The sequence below is a fragment of the Dipteris shenzhenensis genome, chromosome 9, assembly GCF_047967505.1.
Source record: "Dipteris shenzhenensis isolate YYH24624 ecotype China chromosome 9, Dip_SZ_1.0, whole genome shotgun sequence".
Taxonomy (NCBI): Eukaryota; Viridiplantae; Streptophyta; class Polypodiopsida; order Gleicheniales; family Dipteridaceae; genus Dipteris; species Dipteris shenzhenensis.
In genome coordinates, this window is record NC_141604.1 from 4,010,378 (window position 1) to 4,028,299 (window position 17,922).

General features: G+C 44.7%; 1 protein-coding gene across 5 annotated transcripts in view; it reads right to left on the reverse strand.

The window, feature by feature from the left end:
• Positions 1-1,415: 1,415 nt before the first annotated feature.
• LOC147898099 (polyadenylate-binding protein-interacting protein 7-like) overlaps positions 1,416-17,922 on the reverse strand; it is a 32,243-nt gene continuing 15,736 nt past the window's right edge. For all 5 annotated transcript variants that reach the window (XM_087378905.1, XM_087378903.1, XM_087378904.1 and 2 more), the window contains 2 exons: positions 2,226-2,350; positions 1,416-2,135 (listed from right to left, as the gene is read on the reverse strand). In XM_087378905.1, the coding sequence (XP_087235031.1) occupies positions 1,832-2,135; positions 2,226-2,350 (429 nt within the window). In that variant the 3' untranslated portion in view covers positions 1,416-1,831. The remainder of the gene's footprint in view (positions 2,136-2,225; positions 2,351-17,922) is intronic.

Consider the following 17,922-nt stretch of genomic DNA (forward strand, 5'->3'; position numbering starts at 1 on the left):
AGCATAGCCTCATCACCTCTCCTTTAATCTTAAGTGCCTGTTAGAGATCACCAAACCCCAAGGACTAACTAGTAAAATGCATGTAGAGCTACATGAATCCAAGAACATCCAACATAAAAAAAACAATGTGAATTTTACCTCATGATAGTCACGCCATTGTATAAATGTATGCCCTCATGCGTTCACATATCGATGCAACCCCATACTCATGAACATTCCTTCAAAGTGCTTCCTAATGCCAATGTCATCACGCCATTGTATAAATGTATGCCCTCATGCGTTCACATATTGATGCAGCCCCATACTCATGAACATTCCTTCAAAGTGCTTCCTAATGCCAATGTCATCCGTACCCAACCAAAGGTGTAGACCATCGTGTGAACATATGCCCTCATACATGCACATAAACACCTAGTACAAACGAGCATATATGACATGTAGAGGACAAACTCAATTGTGATAAATGCCACCAAGAAGTAGCCAACATTCTTTTGATATCGATGCAGCCCCATACTCATTAACATTCCTTCAAAGTGCTTCCTAATGCCAATGTCATCAGTACCCAACCAGAGGGGTAGACCATCGCGTGAACATATGCCCTCATACATGCACATAAACACCTAGTACAAACGAGCATATATGACATGTAGAGGACAAACTCAATTGCGATGAATGCCATCAAGAAGTAGCCAACGTTCTTTTGATCCAAGCTAAAATGTCAGAACTCCTTTCTATACTAGCATAGTACAATATACCACGCACCAAAACAGGAGAATTGTATCGTTTGCAAGTCAACACCCATCTTCTCTGAACTTTGCTCTACACCGTGTGATCGCATATGCATTTACACATGTGCTCATTAGTCCAATTTATTGTCGAGCAGATTTGTTTCAAGTGTTTAATCTACTAAGATATAGGCACACACATGCTACTCCTTGACACTAATTGCAAGGATGATGGATTGTTGAATGGCTAGATGCATGCTTGCATGAATGAATGATGCATGCATACCAATACTTCCAACCTTTTAAGTTCTGTCGGTTTATTGTACATGCTTGTGGAACCAACTCACATATAATTTAATTGAAATCCCACATAAAGCAATGCTGCTTGCTCTCCATGGTAAAAGATCCAACACAAAAATAGTCCACTTGACCCATCTGGATGTTTCAAGATAACCCAAACACCAACTTAGCTGCGAGTCTCAGCCACTGCCAGAATCAACTTGTTCAATGGCACATTAAATTATTCAAAAAACAAATGTCCTCTTTTGGAAGACAGACTATCTTCTGAAAAGGAACTGGTGCAGTATTGTATATGCCATAATTACTACACCAATTACTTTGTTGCAATTTGATAATGTGTGAGGACAGACCAGAAATGGCAACACCAGTAAACAGAAATGGCAACACCAGTAAACGAAAAGAATCAAGCAACTATCATTGATGACTGTTGTCAAAAGAATGTCAAACAACCAAGTAATGTGGCTTTCAGTTGTGGACCCTCTGAGGCTTTTTTCTTGGATGTTTCTTTAATGGCGAACAAAATTTCGGGAGCCTCTAAAATTGTTACAAAGAAGTTTGATAAATAAGGTACCTAAAGAGGACGTGTTCCTGCACGTATTTCGGCAGGGCTATGGGGTGTACAGAAAGTTACATGGATGAATAGTGTCACCTTCCTTGCAACACGTCTGTAAAGAAGCAAATGTTACAATGCATGTACAGAGCTTAGTACTTACATCCCCTCCAGTAGACCAGAGCTGAAGAGAGACTAATTAACAAGAGATCGTTTGAACTGTCATTGACACTTGTTACCTTGCTAGAAGGTACATTTAACTCAGCACAACCTTTATCATCCCTGGTTGTGGCTCTGTGAAATGGAGGCGCTCCTCTTCTGCCAAGTACCGCTCAACTGCCAAAGGCAGTCTGCCAGATGTCCTCGAGCCTTTTGTGTTATGACCACTGCCAACACATATAAAAACATGCTGTCGCTGCCTTGAAGACCTAGCTGCTACTCTTAAGGCTGAAAGCTCTCGCTTCAGTAAAGAAATGGCATCATTCACATGTAGGCCATGCAAATCCAATAGCCGAGGCTGTCCCGGGCCAAAACCTGGAACCTGTGCGGTGGCTATGTTTCTGCCAAGTAACAATGAAGATGAGAACGTGCCTTTGCACCCCCTCAGGAGCAAGCTGAAAAATAAAGATAAACAGACATGATATTCATACCTTTGTTGAAAAACAATTTCTCCAGCTTTACTGTGTGCAGCCTTCAGCAACCTGTTATGCAACTGTCCTCTGGCGTTTGCCTCCTTAGCAAGGGCCTTGTTACCCATAATGTATGCTTGCCGAGCCTGCAAATGTCATTCCTTAGTGAGTTCTCAAAAGTGAAAACTTGTGTTGAGACAATTTGAACTCAAAACACAGATGGATAAGCCAGTGAACAATAGACCTATAAATGAGAGAATCGACTCTCACCATGGCCACATTGACAATCATGCAAACAAATACAAGGCTATAAGACTGACACGATGACTTCAACCTGTCCCTCTAGCGATGGCAAATCAGAAGCTCCAAGGAAGCTCAAATCTAAGAAAGCCCAGCAGAGAGCTACCAGAAGGAACTACAATATCCACAAAGCAAACATGTTCCCAGAAGAAAATGCTTCTAGCTACATCTTTCCCTGATAAATTGAGCAACTGAGGATTGGCAGAGGTTCCAGAACATCAATTCCAAAAAACACATCTCAGCACAATGACCTCACATGAATGAGAATATATGACCAAAAAATCTATTCCTCAATATTACAAGATCTCTATTTTAATTTAACGAGTAAATCTTGTACATAAAGACACACCATGAGCTAACTCAGGACTGGTCTTATGGAAAATATGTATATACTCATACCTTCACAAGACTCGAAAATTTTAGATTTTTTTTGTAAGACAAAGGACAGAACAAACTTTTTTTGGAAGAAGGGGGAGGCAAGAAGGATGTTTAGAAGAGGCTTGAAAGAGAAGAAAAATAAAAACATGAGCTACTATATAAGCCTTTCTATGATCTAATTCACCATATGAGCCTTGTTTCATAGGACCTGACTGGCCCTTTAAGGGTTCATCCCTCTGTCATACATGCAGTCCCATTTAGTTTTACAATCGAGGAGACCAGCAAGGTCACTGCTCAAGGATTGCTCCACATGAGAAAGCATCTCCACAAAACTGAAAGACTTACTGAGATGTGGACAAGACAAAAATTACTTTTACCTGCTGCTGGGCAAAACGTCTCAGCCCAAGCCTAGAACCACCAAATCAATGACAATTTGACTATGGCATCATCTACTTCCACAAGAACACACTTGATTGTCTGTATTATATTTCACATTTGTAACATTTTGAATATGGCAGCAGGTACTTCCACAAAAGAGACATTAATGTTGGCATGATTGTCTGTAATTTATTCAGATCTGATCTTTAAAAATGCACTATTCTCTCCTTCATCATCTCATAGACCCTCTCTCTTTCTCTCAACTGTAGAAGGACAAAACCATGGCACAGGAAGAGATTTTGTTAGAGGTTGACATGTCAATAGCTTAAGAAACATGGAAACATGAAGAGAACACAGCACCAGAAAGAGAATTTCTCGAAGACCACGATATATGGAACAAGACGACCTACATATGCGGATGAATAACTTTTGCATTAGGAAAGGATGGGAAAAAGGTAATAGTTGTGATAAAAGAAGACTCAAATAAACAGTACACGTACCTGGAAGTTAGCACCCTATCAATCACCATACATGCAAGCAATACAAATATTGCAGTTTCATCTCACGACAGTCACAAGGTTGAAAACCATAAACTCCACAACACATAGCAGGAACTAGCTACTATGAAATGCAAGGACAAAGTCAAGGCAAACAAGAGTCACAACGAAAACAAAAGACCCACTGTGGATGGAAGAGATTGGCATTGAATAGGAGGCAATACAATGGCAAAGATTCTCAGATGATGATGGAGATACGCATCAATGTGGGGAACAACACACTTCTACCCACAGGAAATCAATCTAATGGACAGATATGGGACACCGACCCTGCCATTTCCTGTCCAATTCATAGTTAGCCGCCGCTTCCCCCCAACAGGCTGCCTCACGTTGTCCACATGTCCACCCCACTGAGCAGAACAGAGGTAGACAGCACCAGATCTATGACATGTTCCAAAGACATCAGAACTCAGTGGGATCCCAGCCAGGAATGAGCACTGCTTACTTTACCATGGTTAAGCTATCAACGGACACGTACACCAGAAAACCATGATATACACAGCCAGCTTGTCTTTTTCTATTACTCTGTTGTTTGTTAGATTATCAGGGGTGTACTGGGGTCACACAGGCCTCATCGGCCTTTCACAGACATTAATTGGCTCATTGGCCTTTCATACACCTTAATAACTATTTCTCTCAAAGGGGTACTAGAGGTCTCATAGGCCTCATTGGCCTTTCATACACATTAATCTCTCTCTCTCTCTCTCTCTCTCTCTCTCTCTCTCTCTCTCTCTCTCTGTGTTCTCGTATCACTGGTTTTACTGTCGCACCCTGTCCTCCCGGGGTCCTGTTGTGTGTGTGTGTTCGATCCTTGTGGTCGACTTCGGATATGCCTACTGTGTGTGTCTTCGGATAGTTCCTACGAAGTAAAAAACTCTCTCTCAATCGTGTATAAGCCATCCTTCCCCATCAAGTTTTGTAAAACCCGCGTGGGTCTTGGTGGTTGAGGCTCTGGTTCGTGTCGGTGTGTGTGTGTGTGTTCGATCCTTGTGGTCGACTTCGGATACGCCTACTGTCTGCGTCTTGGGATTGTTCCTACGGAGTATAAAAAACTCTCTCTCTCTCTCTCTCTCTCTCTCTCTCTCTCTCTGTGTTCTCATATCACTGGTTTTACTGTCGCACCCTGTCCTCCCGGGGCTGATCACACATACCTCTTCTTTAGTATCTCTACACCCCATCTCCCAGTGCCTCCCACACCACAGATCACTCATACCACTTATCATTACATACATTTCAACTGTAGCCTTTACATACTTCTCACATATATTGACTTTATACCCTTACTAGAGGACCTTGCTGCTCTGGTCACCCGCTCACTACACGAGGCTGCTCTTCACGATTTTCCTCACACTACTCGCTCCACTCGTCCACCACCACCTAGGACCATCCCTTGTAATAGCTGGTACGATGATGAGTGCAACGCTTTACACCGTCAACTTAGATTCAAAACCAAAAACCACCTCCCGAATGAACCAGAGACGCTACATGAGTAACATGGACTGTTAACACTATTTCACCCATCCACAAAGCAGGGGATCCTATGAGCCCAGAGAACTACAAGACCATTATGATCAAACATGTCATGTCCAAGATTTATGCATCAGTGCTTGATTCTGAGGTCGGTCAACTCACAGAGATACAAGGACTCAGAGCAAATAGATAGGTTGGATTCTCACGTGATCATGGGACCGTGGATCACATCCTCACACTTAGGTGTATCATTGAGGCAAGGGCACGAAAACAGAGGGTTTATTGCTGCTTTTTGGATTTTCGCAAAGCCTTTGATATGGTTCCGAGAGCCCGCCTGATCAAGCGTCTGCAGGACTTGGGTTATGACCAAGAGATCATTTGGGCTGTCATGGCACTTTACGAGCGGGTCTCAAGCAGAGTTTGGATAGGCTCTGGATGAACATATGAGATCATGAGTACTAATGGGGTCAAACAATGGTGTCCTTTATCACCAACCCTATTTGGCCTCTAGATTGATGAGCTTGAGACAGTTCTACAGACACTGGGAAGGGAGTTCACTTTTCTGTGCACTTTGTCCCATAGGCCCGCAAGGTCTCCAATGGACGTTAATATATATTTCTTTCTTTCTTTTCTCTCTCTCTCTCTCTCTTCTCTCTCTCTCTCTCTCTCTCTCTCTCTCTCTCTCTCTCTCTCTCTCTCAACGTCCATACTCAGCCCTAGGTTCAAGCCTCCGCTAAGACACCCACTCCCTCTCTCTATTCAGCCCTCGTTCAGTCCTCTCCTTAGACACCCACTCCCTCACTCTACTCAAGCCTCTACTCGACTCAAAATTTTGCTTAATTCCAGCCACCCATCAGCTAATCCTAACCCTGAACTGATTGAGCTTCTAGAGGTTAGCTTATAGAAAGGCATTTTGAAAAACACGGCCAAGATGGAAACAGATATGAAGGTGAAAACTTTGGGTGAGGCATTTTGAAAAATGCGCCAAGATGGAACCAGATCTGAAGGTGACAACTTTGGGTGCAGCGCTTGTAAGCAAGCCATTCGATAATGTAATTTCCAATTTGAGATCTGAATATTTTGGTTCCTACAATTACTCCCGTCCCTGAAGAAATAAAAGTTCCTTAGGTCCACGAGAACATATATGTCAACTGCCACACGATATCATAGACTTCACGTTGAGAATGAATCATCGGTTAGACAATCGGGAGGAATAGGCAATGATGAATTGATAGAAGACGTGTGAAGAAATGGCATGTATCCCTCTAGCACAACTTATGACTACTATTATTGATTAATAAGTTCTTTCACATTTGCATTCAAGTACAGTGTTACTCCCAAGTCTCCATTAAAATATTATTGGAAAGCCAATGTCCTATCATTGTCCAAGGATTTACAAGTATGGAAGCTCGCTAGGCAGCACACATGAATACGCAATTCACACTGACACGTGGAGCCTTTTGGCTCTCCCGTCCTTGGGAAATGGAAACCCATGCATTTTGGCCAATAAGCAGCCCTCGCATACATGTTTTTTAAGTGCATGCATGGGTGGAAGATCTACAACCATGTCATGTGAATGCATCTTCACCAAACTATTGAAGTTGAGATGTAACTATTGAAGTTGAGATGTCCCAATCTCTCATGCTCTAGATGTGTATCAAAAATTACAGATTCAGCCACGGCATTACTATAGCAGCCTGTTGTGCATATATGTCAAGCTGATATAGCCCCCTATCAAGTGTTCCAGTAAGTACAATATAGTTGTCGTACCGATTATCATAAACAGCACAGCGATAACCATCAAAAAGGACTTTGAAGCCATGTGTGGAGATGGCTGAGATAGATATCAGATTCTTTTTTATACCTGGAACATACAAAACCTCCACAAGTGGAATGGTATCACTTGACACTGTAGTGATAAGCACTTGACCAATCCCTTTCAAGGGATATGCTGCATTATTTGCATAAGTGACAGTGCCCCCCTTTGGAACACCACTCAATGTGTGAAAGGGATTTTTGCAGGAAATGATGTGCTTGGAAGCACCACTATCAAAGTACCAGTCTAAGGCAGAATCTGAGGCTGCAAAAGCTGAAGCATGCACAATAGGATTATAATGACACTCCACAATAAATACCCACTCATCATGAGCAGGATTGGCTGCCTCTGTATTTGTGACATTAGCAGCTGGAGTATTTGTGACAACAAGACCTTGCTGTCCTGGCTGTCCCTGCTTCTTCTTCTCGGAAGCAATACGCTGGAAGCACCACTATCAAAGTACCAGTCTAAGGCACAATCTGAGGCTGCAAAAGCTGAAGCATGCACAATAGGATTATAATGACACTCCACAATAAATGCCCACTCATCATGAGCAGGATTGGCTGCCTCTGTATTTGTGACATTAGCAGCTGGAGTATTTGTGACAACAAGACCTTGCTGTCCTAGCTGTCCCTGCTTCTTCTTCTCAGAAGCAATACACTTCCGGCGCTCAGATTTTCCTGCAATAATTGCAGCGTTTCTTCTTCTTCCCATCAGCAAGACTGAAAGAGGATGAGGCACCAAATGTAGGTTTGGGCTTGCTGTAAATTTTCCCCCCTTTTCCTTTGCCCCTATGATCGGTAGCAAAGGCTTAATCTACATGAGTAGAAGCAGCCCTGTCGAAACAACTTTGCTCCTCTTGCAGGAGTAGGGAAACAAGCTGATCAAAAGAAAAGTGGTTGGGATTATCCATGGCCACTAGTCTTAAGTGTTGTAGCAAATTCCTGATATGAGTCAGGGAGTCTATCGAGTGTGGTGGACACAACTTGTGAGTCTCGTACAATCTCATCGACATTGATGAGCTGCTCTCTGAAGTCCTTGACCTGTGTCAAATAGGCATCCATGCTGCCCCCTTCATTCATCTTAACATTGTCAAGCTGCCTGCACAAATAAGCAACTCTGGCCTCATTGCCTATCTAATAAAAACTGGCCAAAGTGTCCCATGCAGCCTTGGCTGTTTTGCAAGACCAAATGTGAGGTATAGCAACTCTCTTGCAATTCATGGCAATCACTGCATGTGCCTGTGCATCTCGTTGATCCCAACGAATATGTTCTTGTGAATTGGAGGGTCGGCGGCAGGCACTAAGGGAGTAGTGGTAGATGAACCAGAAGTGGTTGTGGTGGCAGCAGGTGCTTGTGATGAAGAGACAGATCTTGTCTCCGATCCAGATACAATTCCAAAAATTTCTGGACACCAACAGGTGGCACACCAAGTATGACCACATGGGATTGTTGGAGATATCATAGCCAAAGAGTGTGGGAGATATCATAGCCAAAGAGTGTGGTGATGTGATGTGTTAGTGTGAAGTACTAGGTAATCTAGTACTAGTCTATGCGAGTGAATCTTGTGTGAGTGCCACGTGTCATCAAGGGACTTATCCCATATGCACTAGGTGCTAGTGTGTGAGTGAGTGGCCTATGTAAGGCTTGTACTTCACTTGTCTTAATGAAAATCCAAAAAAATGAAAGTGCCTCTGCAAGAGAGCTGGCTGCCCAACTATCTGACTGCTTGCTGCAAATGTCAGACAGCAAATGTATGCAAGTGTCAATGCCAAGATGGTTGCTGAGCAAAATGCACAAGCTATTTCCAAAATGACTTGCAAGAAAATGTATGTCCAATCAAAGCACCCCCCCTGCAAATAGCTGTCTTGCAAATGACCGGCCCAAATCAAAGGGCAAATGTCTACAAATCTTTCCAATGCAAATCTGAGCTGAATCTGTCCCAAATAATGGCTAGATGCCACAATAGTCAAAGGACAAATAGCCCAAATCAAAGGGCAAATGCAAATAGAACCCAAATTTGGCTGTGTCAAGAAAAGAATGCCCCAACTTTGGAGAGGGCAACTATGCCAAAAAGAGGGCAAATTGGTAAAGCCCCAAAATAAGCTGTAATTTTGCAAATGTGACCAAATCTGTTAAAATTTCTAGCCAATGTCACTTAAAATCCCCCAATTTCATATCAAAGCAGCCAAATGGCACTGCTATTTAGGCGAATGTGACAAAATAACCTGAAATATTCCACAATCTGCCAGCAATAGATCCAAATTCCCCAACGTCGGAGTTGAAATGGAGTCAAAAATAGGAAAAATACTGCAAAAGCCCCTAAATGTGACCAAAAGAAGCAAATGTCACTGCAAAATCTGCAAACGTGACACAAAATCCCCAATTTCTAGAGCAAAATCACCTCAATGTCATTGCAATGTGTGCAAATGTGACATAAAAGAGGGTGAAAAGCTTCAAATCCAACTGTACGAGGGAGCAATTCCCAACAGAATGGTGCTAGAGCAAGTTGAAGCAGTTGGAGGAAGGCCTGAATGACTGAAAAGAGTCTACATCTAAGCGAAAAACCTCAAAAAACAGCCTAATTGAAATCAACTTTTGACAGGTCCTACGGATTCCTGAAAGCGTCATGCAAGTGTCCACATAGATCTGCACGGACGTCCGGGTAGCTGTACAGACAAATTTTTTTCGGTCAAAATGGTGCGGGACAGGGTCATTTGTATGCGGGCAAGTCAAAATTTTCAAAAAACATCAAAAACGGACCTCAAAAAGTCCCCAAAAAAAAGTTGGACAGTATTTCTGCTCGAAAAACAGGTTTCCGGAGGCACCAGACTGAGCTGGAGCAATATGGCAGGTAGGAGCAAGAGAACCTACTCTGATACCACTGTTGGGTGCGGGAAGCAATGGAAACGGAGTGGAATGCAAGGGAGCAAACAACAAGCTGAAGCAAACGTAAGTACTTGCAAATGGATAATGAGAAAGTACAAAGGGGTGGCCTATATAGCCCCTAAGTCAACCATATGGTTGACCAATGAGGTCAACCTAAGGGTTGACTGAGTCCTAAGACTAGCCTACAAGGCCATACCACGGCTAAGTGCTAACACATCTCATTCGAGATGATCAGCGCAACACATGCTGAGCTGAGTGTCAATTGCATGAACAGAGCCTGCCAGAAAGGTCCAATAAACTCAGCATCTCTGTCAATAAATATTTCAGCTGGCAACCCAAACAAGCTACACAACTTTTCAACAAACAAATGAGCAAGTTGGGTGGCTGTCATAGTCTCTTGAAGGTAGGAACCGAGCGCAATAGTCTCTTGAAGGTAGGAACCGAGCCAATTTGGTAAGTCAGTCGACGATTGCATCATGCCCACGAGAGCTTCGTGATAAACCTACCACAAAATTCATAAAAATACTTTGCTATTTACTTTCTCAGTATTTCCAATGGATGCAACAATCCGCCTCGTCTCAAGCGTGCAGTTTTATTGACTCAGCACTGTGATGACATCCTTAAGCGTGAGCCAAAACAAGGCTCTTTTGACTATATCCAAAGTTCTCTATACCCCTAGATGTCCAGAACTGGGACTGTCATGACATTCAAATAAGAAATGCCATCTTGTATCTCTCACCCAAGGTAACAGATCTTACCTTTTTGAAAAAGCAAACCACTTCGAATGGAGTACTCTCATAACTTTTACTAAAGGAGAGGCATTCCCAGCTTTTACTTTATACTAGACACCTTTGAAGAATTCATCTTCGAAATAAAGGCCCATAAGAGAGTCATAGAGGTCAGAATGGATCTCTCTATGAAGCAAAACTGATTCACACTATCAATTTTGATCAAGGCATTAGCTACCTTTTTGGTAGATCCCTTCCGATTACGAATCTCAAAGTCAAATTTCCGCATCAACTCTGACCATTGGTTTTTCTTGCCCCATAGATCAGTGGAGTTATCAACATACACCACAAAAATAGAGCCATACAAGTAATATCTTCACTTTTTCATGCTGTGAATAACAGCATACTGCTCCTTCTCATGCATCGGTCACTTATACTATGGCTCATTAGCTTTTTACTCTCAAAGCTGCCGGTCTACCATCCTAAAACAAAGCTACCACAACAGCATAGTCATTAGCATATGTTTCAGCCACAAATGGCTTACTAGAATCCAATATCTGTAACATAGAAGCTGATGCGACAACATGTTTTAATTGCTTGAAACACACATCAAGCTCCTCCATCTACACTATGGGTCGGTACTTAATGTACTTACGCTTTTCCACCACTTTAGACAAGTGTGACAAGGGGCCAAATTAGCATAATTCCAAATGTCAGTTTGGAAGTAGTTCACAAATCCTAGGAAGGATTTGACCTCTCTAATCGTTCTCAAAATTGGCCACTCACATATCTTTTTGACTTTCTCATAGTCAATACGGACATCATTTACAGAAATGACGAGTCCAAGATATGTGAGTCCATGTTTCAAGAACTCACATTTGCTTTCTTTAGCATAGAGCTGCTCTTTCCTAAGTATAGATAGCACTATCCGCAGATGGCGCCAAAAAAAGAGTCTTGCTAGAGACAAAGGTATCATCCAAAAAGACCACATCAAACTTTCTCAAATATGGACGAAATAAACTGCTCATCATATGCTAAAGTGTTGATAGCCTGCTCTCAAATTGATCTTAGTAAAGTACTAAGCTGCACACAGCTACATCCATCCGAAGTAACGGATATTTGTTCTTAATCGTCAAGGAATCCAAAAGGGTCTGGACTACGCATAAATGCATTCCAAAGTCTTTCTTCTTAACTAACAACACCGGTGCACCCCAAGGTGACTATTAGGCCGAACTTGATCCAGCCGGAGGTATTCCTAAAGTTGCTCGCCAATTTCATCCTCCTCTTTCAAACTTGTGATGTAGGCTTCCTAAACACAGGTTGTGCACCAGGCGAGAGTTCGATTATGTGGTCAAAGTTCCTCAAAGGCGGTACCCATGGGAAGTTTCTTTGAAACACATTTGAACCCTTATACACTTTTGATGTGACATCTAATCCTATCTGCTCTCCATACTCCTTCATCCTACTTGCAGCTTTTGATGTGACATCTAATCCTATCTGCTCTCCATACTCCTTCATCCTACTTGCAGCTCTCTCTCTTATACATCTAACCCTTATACACTTTTGATGTGACATCTAATCCTATCTGCTCTCCATACTCCTTCATCCTACTTGCAGCTCTCTCTCTCTCTCTCTCTCTCTCTCTCTCTCCACAGAGTCGGGGCATCGACCAACAAGGGTCACTTTAGCCCTTGTTGGGCGCACTGCCATGACGAGGAGACGACACAAGACCACACCCACGAGCAATCGACAACACTCTATTGCTGACGTCATGCTTCCGATGTCTCATCCACCTGGATGAAATGACGACGATGGTGATGAGGACGATGAGAATGATGATGATACTGATGTGTAGTCAATCACTCTGACATGACTATGTAGTACTTAGCACTAGCTTTTTAGATTATGCATTGGTGTGGATGCTCGTTTAATAGCTCCACCCTCACAATTTGTTTGTATTAGAATTCCCACAGTGTCATAGACCCATCGATCTTTCTAAGACTTTAATAAACTCTCTCTCTCTCTCTCTCTCTCTCTCTCTCTCTCTCGGGGCCGAGGCTCAGGCAGAGTTGCAGCACTCATTAGTCTGATATCCGTCGTCAGACGGGATGTTCACGCCCGTTACCTATGGCTCCGCTTACGACGCCCTTCCACACGCAACCTTTTTATTGCAGTCTGCTACTTCCTCCCTGAGACGTCACACTTCGCACGGGTGCTACCCAAGGATACGGGGGTATCCCCCTATTTAGATCTCCACCCCAACATTGTGGAGTTTTCCAGACGCACGGACAGGCACACATCAAACATCCCTCCTGGATTTCCACTCAGATCCTGTCCTATTACCTAAGATGGACATAGAGGACTCGGGCTTCCCCCGCTCCTCGGCCGACAGTCGAGCCTCCGTTACTGCATATGGGCAGGCTCTTTTGGATCTTGGACGTATACATGATCTGGTCATCTACAATGGACTAGATCGGTGGCCCGCCTCCTCTGGTTTCACATGTTTCCCACATGGCGGAGGAGCCAGTGTCGTCGACTACATTTTGGGATCTCCTGCTTTAGCCTCACAGATCACTGACTTCCGTACCGCACCCTTACCCCCAGGAGCCGACCACACTTACCTTTTCTTTCATTTCCTTACACCTCGAGCCCCTTCCAGCCACACTCCGCACTACACCACCTATCATGATATACACTTTGATCATAACCTCTCACCTGACTACTCAGCCCACCTAGCCTCTCTCCTCAGACACATAGACACCATACCCTCTCTAGATCATCGAGCCGCCCTCATCACCCACTCTCTCCACAATGCAGCCCGCCACATCTTTCCTTACACTACTCGGTCTACCCGCCCCCCACCCGTTGGCTCCACCCCTTGCAATAGCTGGTATGATGACGAATGTAAAGCCTTACGCCGCACACTCCGACTCACGACCTAGCGAAATGCTAGGGCTGACCCACACCTCACCCGAGAATATCGCCGCCTAGTCCGTCGCAAGAAGCTAGCCTTCCTGCGCCAGAATGAGGATACGCTACTAAACATCCTGTTCAGTAGCAACTCCAAGGGTTTCTGGATTAAATTTCTAGAATGCCGATCCCCTACCCCCCTCACAGACACTTCCCTCTGGCACTCCTACACACGCACACTCTATGATATCCCTGATCAGCCCCCTCCTGACCTCTCCGCCACCCCCCGCCCCACATCTTGCACCCTTTCCACAACCGAGGGAGTCACCCACGCAGCGCACAAGCTTCACAACGGCCGAGCCAAGGATCATGAGGGCCTATGCACAGAGTTTGTCGCCTATGGTATCAAAACTCTAGCCCCCATCCTGGCAACATTGTTCAATGAAGCTGTTTGCCACGGATTCCCCAGAGCCTGGACCCTGAACACTATCACACCCATCCACAAAGCAGAAGATCCCATGGATCCAGGGAATTACAGGACCATCATGATTGGACATGTTATGTCTGAGATCTATGCATCAGTGTTAGATGGTGAGGTCAGCACTCGCGCAGAGATACGCGGCCTCAGGGCATCTGGACAAGCCGGTTTCAAGACGGATCACTCAACTTACGATCACATTTTTACACTTCGAGGGATCATTGAGGAGGCCACACAAAGGGTATACTGTTGCTTTGTGGATTTCCGCAAGGCATTCGACAATGTTCCTTGGGCCCGCCTTGTCAGACGCTTGCAAGAGTTAGGTTACGACTCGGAGGTTATATGGGCGGTAGTAGCTCTCTATGAGAGGGTGATGGGCCGGGTTAGGATTGGTACCAGCTGGACCACAGAGATCACGAGCACTATAGGGGTCAAACAAGGATGTCCCTTGTCACCAACTCTATTTGGCCTCTACATCGACGAGCTCGAGACCACCATCAGGACACTCGGAGGTGTAGGCTGCTCTCTTGCGGAGGCTGTCATGCAGATTCTCTTTTACGCAGATGATGTAGTACTACTATCCTCCTCTGCTACTGGTCTTCAGCGACACCTGGATGGACTTCAGATCTTCAGTGATACCCACGACTTGAAGGTCAACCTTGGGAAAACCAAGGTCATGATCTTCAACACCTCCCGACCTGCTATGCACCGAGAGCAGTTCCTCTTCGCCGGCGACCCTGTTGAGATAGTCGACTCTTATACATACCTGGGCGTTGTATTCTCAGGCCCGATCTTCACGATGCACCCGGCCATGCAGGCCAGGATCAACCGAGGCTATGCCGCTCTTGCCAGACTGGAGCGACAGTGCTACCACTCTCACTTTCAGGACCCGCGGACCAAGTCTCTTCTTTTTTATTCCTTGGTCCGCCCAGCAAGCATGTACGGCAGCCCATGGTGGGGGGCCGACCTTTCAGACACAGAGTGGGCACGTGTCGAGCGCCTATAGATACTGATGTTTGCTCGGATGATCCGCAGCAAACCATCGGTACCTCATCAGATCATCTTAGCAGAATTCGGCACCTCACCAGTACAGCTTGATGCGGCCTTCCAGGCTATCACTTATCTACACAGGGTCAGGGACTTCAGCTCCTCTTCCGACGGTCGCTTCCGCCTACCCTGGCTAGCCCTATCCTCCTCTATGGCCTTATCCGCTGATGAGGACCAGCGATGTTGGTATAGACGCCTTTCCAGTTGGTTTACCCAACTGGGCCTCGACATGGACCGGTTGCCTCCTTTTCAGTATAGCCTCAACGCTCCACCATCCCCTTTCTCCCCCACTGACCAGGAGGTCAACCAGATCATCCGAGAGGACCTGCTCCAGCTTCACACCTGGAGGACTTGGTTTCTTCATCCCGAGCTTCCTGTGAAGCTTGATTGCTATCGCCAACACTGCCTCCAGATCTCACAGGAGGGTTTCATCACGCCCCCGGGCTATACACATTCATCTACCCCATGCGCTCCGAATTTCACTCGGCCAGTTTAGGGTTTTGTCACACCGATTACAAATCGAGAGTGGACGCGTAGAGGGTATCCCACGAGAGGGCCACATCTGCCCACTTTGCGACCTACAGGAGATCGAGTCGGAGGAGCACTTTGCTTTCAAATGCCCTATCTATTATGCCATCCGAGGCCGGTACCACTGCCTATTTCGCGACGGATTCGACCCCCTCACACGCATGCTGCAATTCCCGGACCAGCAGTGCCTAGCCGCTTTCTTGCATGAGATGACCCGCCACCGAGATGCATCTCTCCGAGCACGACAGCATGCGCAGCCCACACAGTGTGAGGACACTCAGCGACCCATCACTGATTTCTTCCAGTCACAGGATACCTCTCCTTAGTCTAGTCGATGACGCGGACGTGAGCGAGAGCTAGAGCCACGACAGCTACGCCAGCGAACAGACTCACACATCCGGGTCCATGACATCCCTTCTATGCTCTCAGCACGCCCTACCGGGGTCACCGTCGCTCTCGTTCTTCAACATAGGGCCTCCCGCCGCCCCCGACGACCGAGCTCGACTAGGCAACGTGACGTCAGAGGCCAATCATCCATCGCAGGGTTTTTTCGACCTCCCATTTGACGGGCCCTCTATGATTGGCCTCTGATGATCACCACAGGCATATATATATATATATATATATATATTTGTATCTCCCCCCTTCTGCTCCATTTTTTTGTGCCATTTTTTGTATCATCTGGAGATAGATACACATTTTTTGCACCAGGACTAGACACACCATCCTTCATAACTTTTTTGAAGAAACGGTTGGCCGGACCGTTTTGAGACCGCCACCATTATGCTCATTGTACTAGTTATCTTTAGTCTCATAGACCTTCACGGTCTCCCGAAGACTTTAATAAAATTTCTTTCTTTCTTTCTTTCTCTCTCTCTCTCTCTCTCTCTCTCTCTCTCTCTCTCCCCCTACCGCTTTTCCTTCCTTCTCCCCCTCATTCCCTCTCACATCCACTCTTCTAGCCCCTTTCTCTAATATTCCCCCTAGCCCTTTTCTACATTGGTATCAGAGCTCCGACCTTGACACCTTTGCTTCCCCTTTCACTCCTCATCACAATAGTATGCCCCCACAGACTGCACGTAGCAAATGCTTCAAGCAACTTCACCACAACACCTTTACTCAATTGTCATTCCACTTAGCATCAATCATGCCTATTGTTGAGACCTCTTTGCAGCTCGCATTCAAGCGGATGATGACTAGGTAGTTGGCCATCAAAGAGCTAGACCGATTTCGAAGAGAAGGTATTCAGATTTCATTGAATATTTAGAACTTGAGGCACAATCTATCGACCAACCAAGTCAACCCCAGCCTTGTTGTGACGAACCACTGCATATACAAGATGCTGAATCGTCAGCCCCAATTCTGGTGCCCAGCAGCCGCACACCATGTTCGACGACCATCCAAACTAGCAATGTGGCAAGGCTTACTTGCAATGCAAGACTCAATCAAGTAGACAACTACTTCGCCTCTGCCCTTACCATCAATTCAAAGGACAAGCATTTGACAAATGCCCCCTTTGTCGCATTTGAAGCAGAGTCCTTTTGCCCAAGCTTTAACCTACACTAGAGAATCGGTACTGGGCTTGGGAGTTCTTATGGTTATTTTTCAATTTGTACAACTGGCGAAGACCCAATATCCTACGATCATGGAAAGTGCATAGCCTGATCAAGCACCTCTAGCTTATTCCTTCTTATCTCATTCAAAGAGTCTTTTGGTAGGCTACAAACGAAGAATAAGAACAATGTTTGCTAATTGAATTCATGAATTAAAAAGTAAGCTCTCAAAACTCCGAAATAAATGTAGAGTTAGAAAAAGAGATTGATGATCGATAGTTTTTTAGACTAAGCAATTTGCCAATGCAAAATCATCTATGACCATGGTCTATCTACTTCAATAACACATTCGAGTGAGAGAATCTTTTTACTACTGACTCATCTATTGAGGATATGTTTCAGGTTATTGAGCAGATATATATGAAGAGATTTCAGCAGTATGGTATTCAGATTCTGAGCATGAAGAGATATTGAAGAGGCAACGCAGTGGTACTTCTGCATTCTGAATATTCAGCATCAGCAGTAACCAGAACTTGACGATGAAATTTAAGTTCTGATTTAGAAGAGACTCCTGTATTATCAAGAGAAGACTATTTGTGTATTATCAAGAGAAGACTATTTGCAGATTATGAAGAGGCGATGCAAATGCAGAAGTAAAAGAGAAAAGCGTACACAAGAGAAAGAGA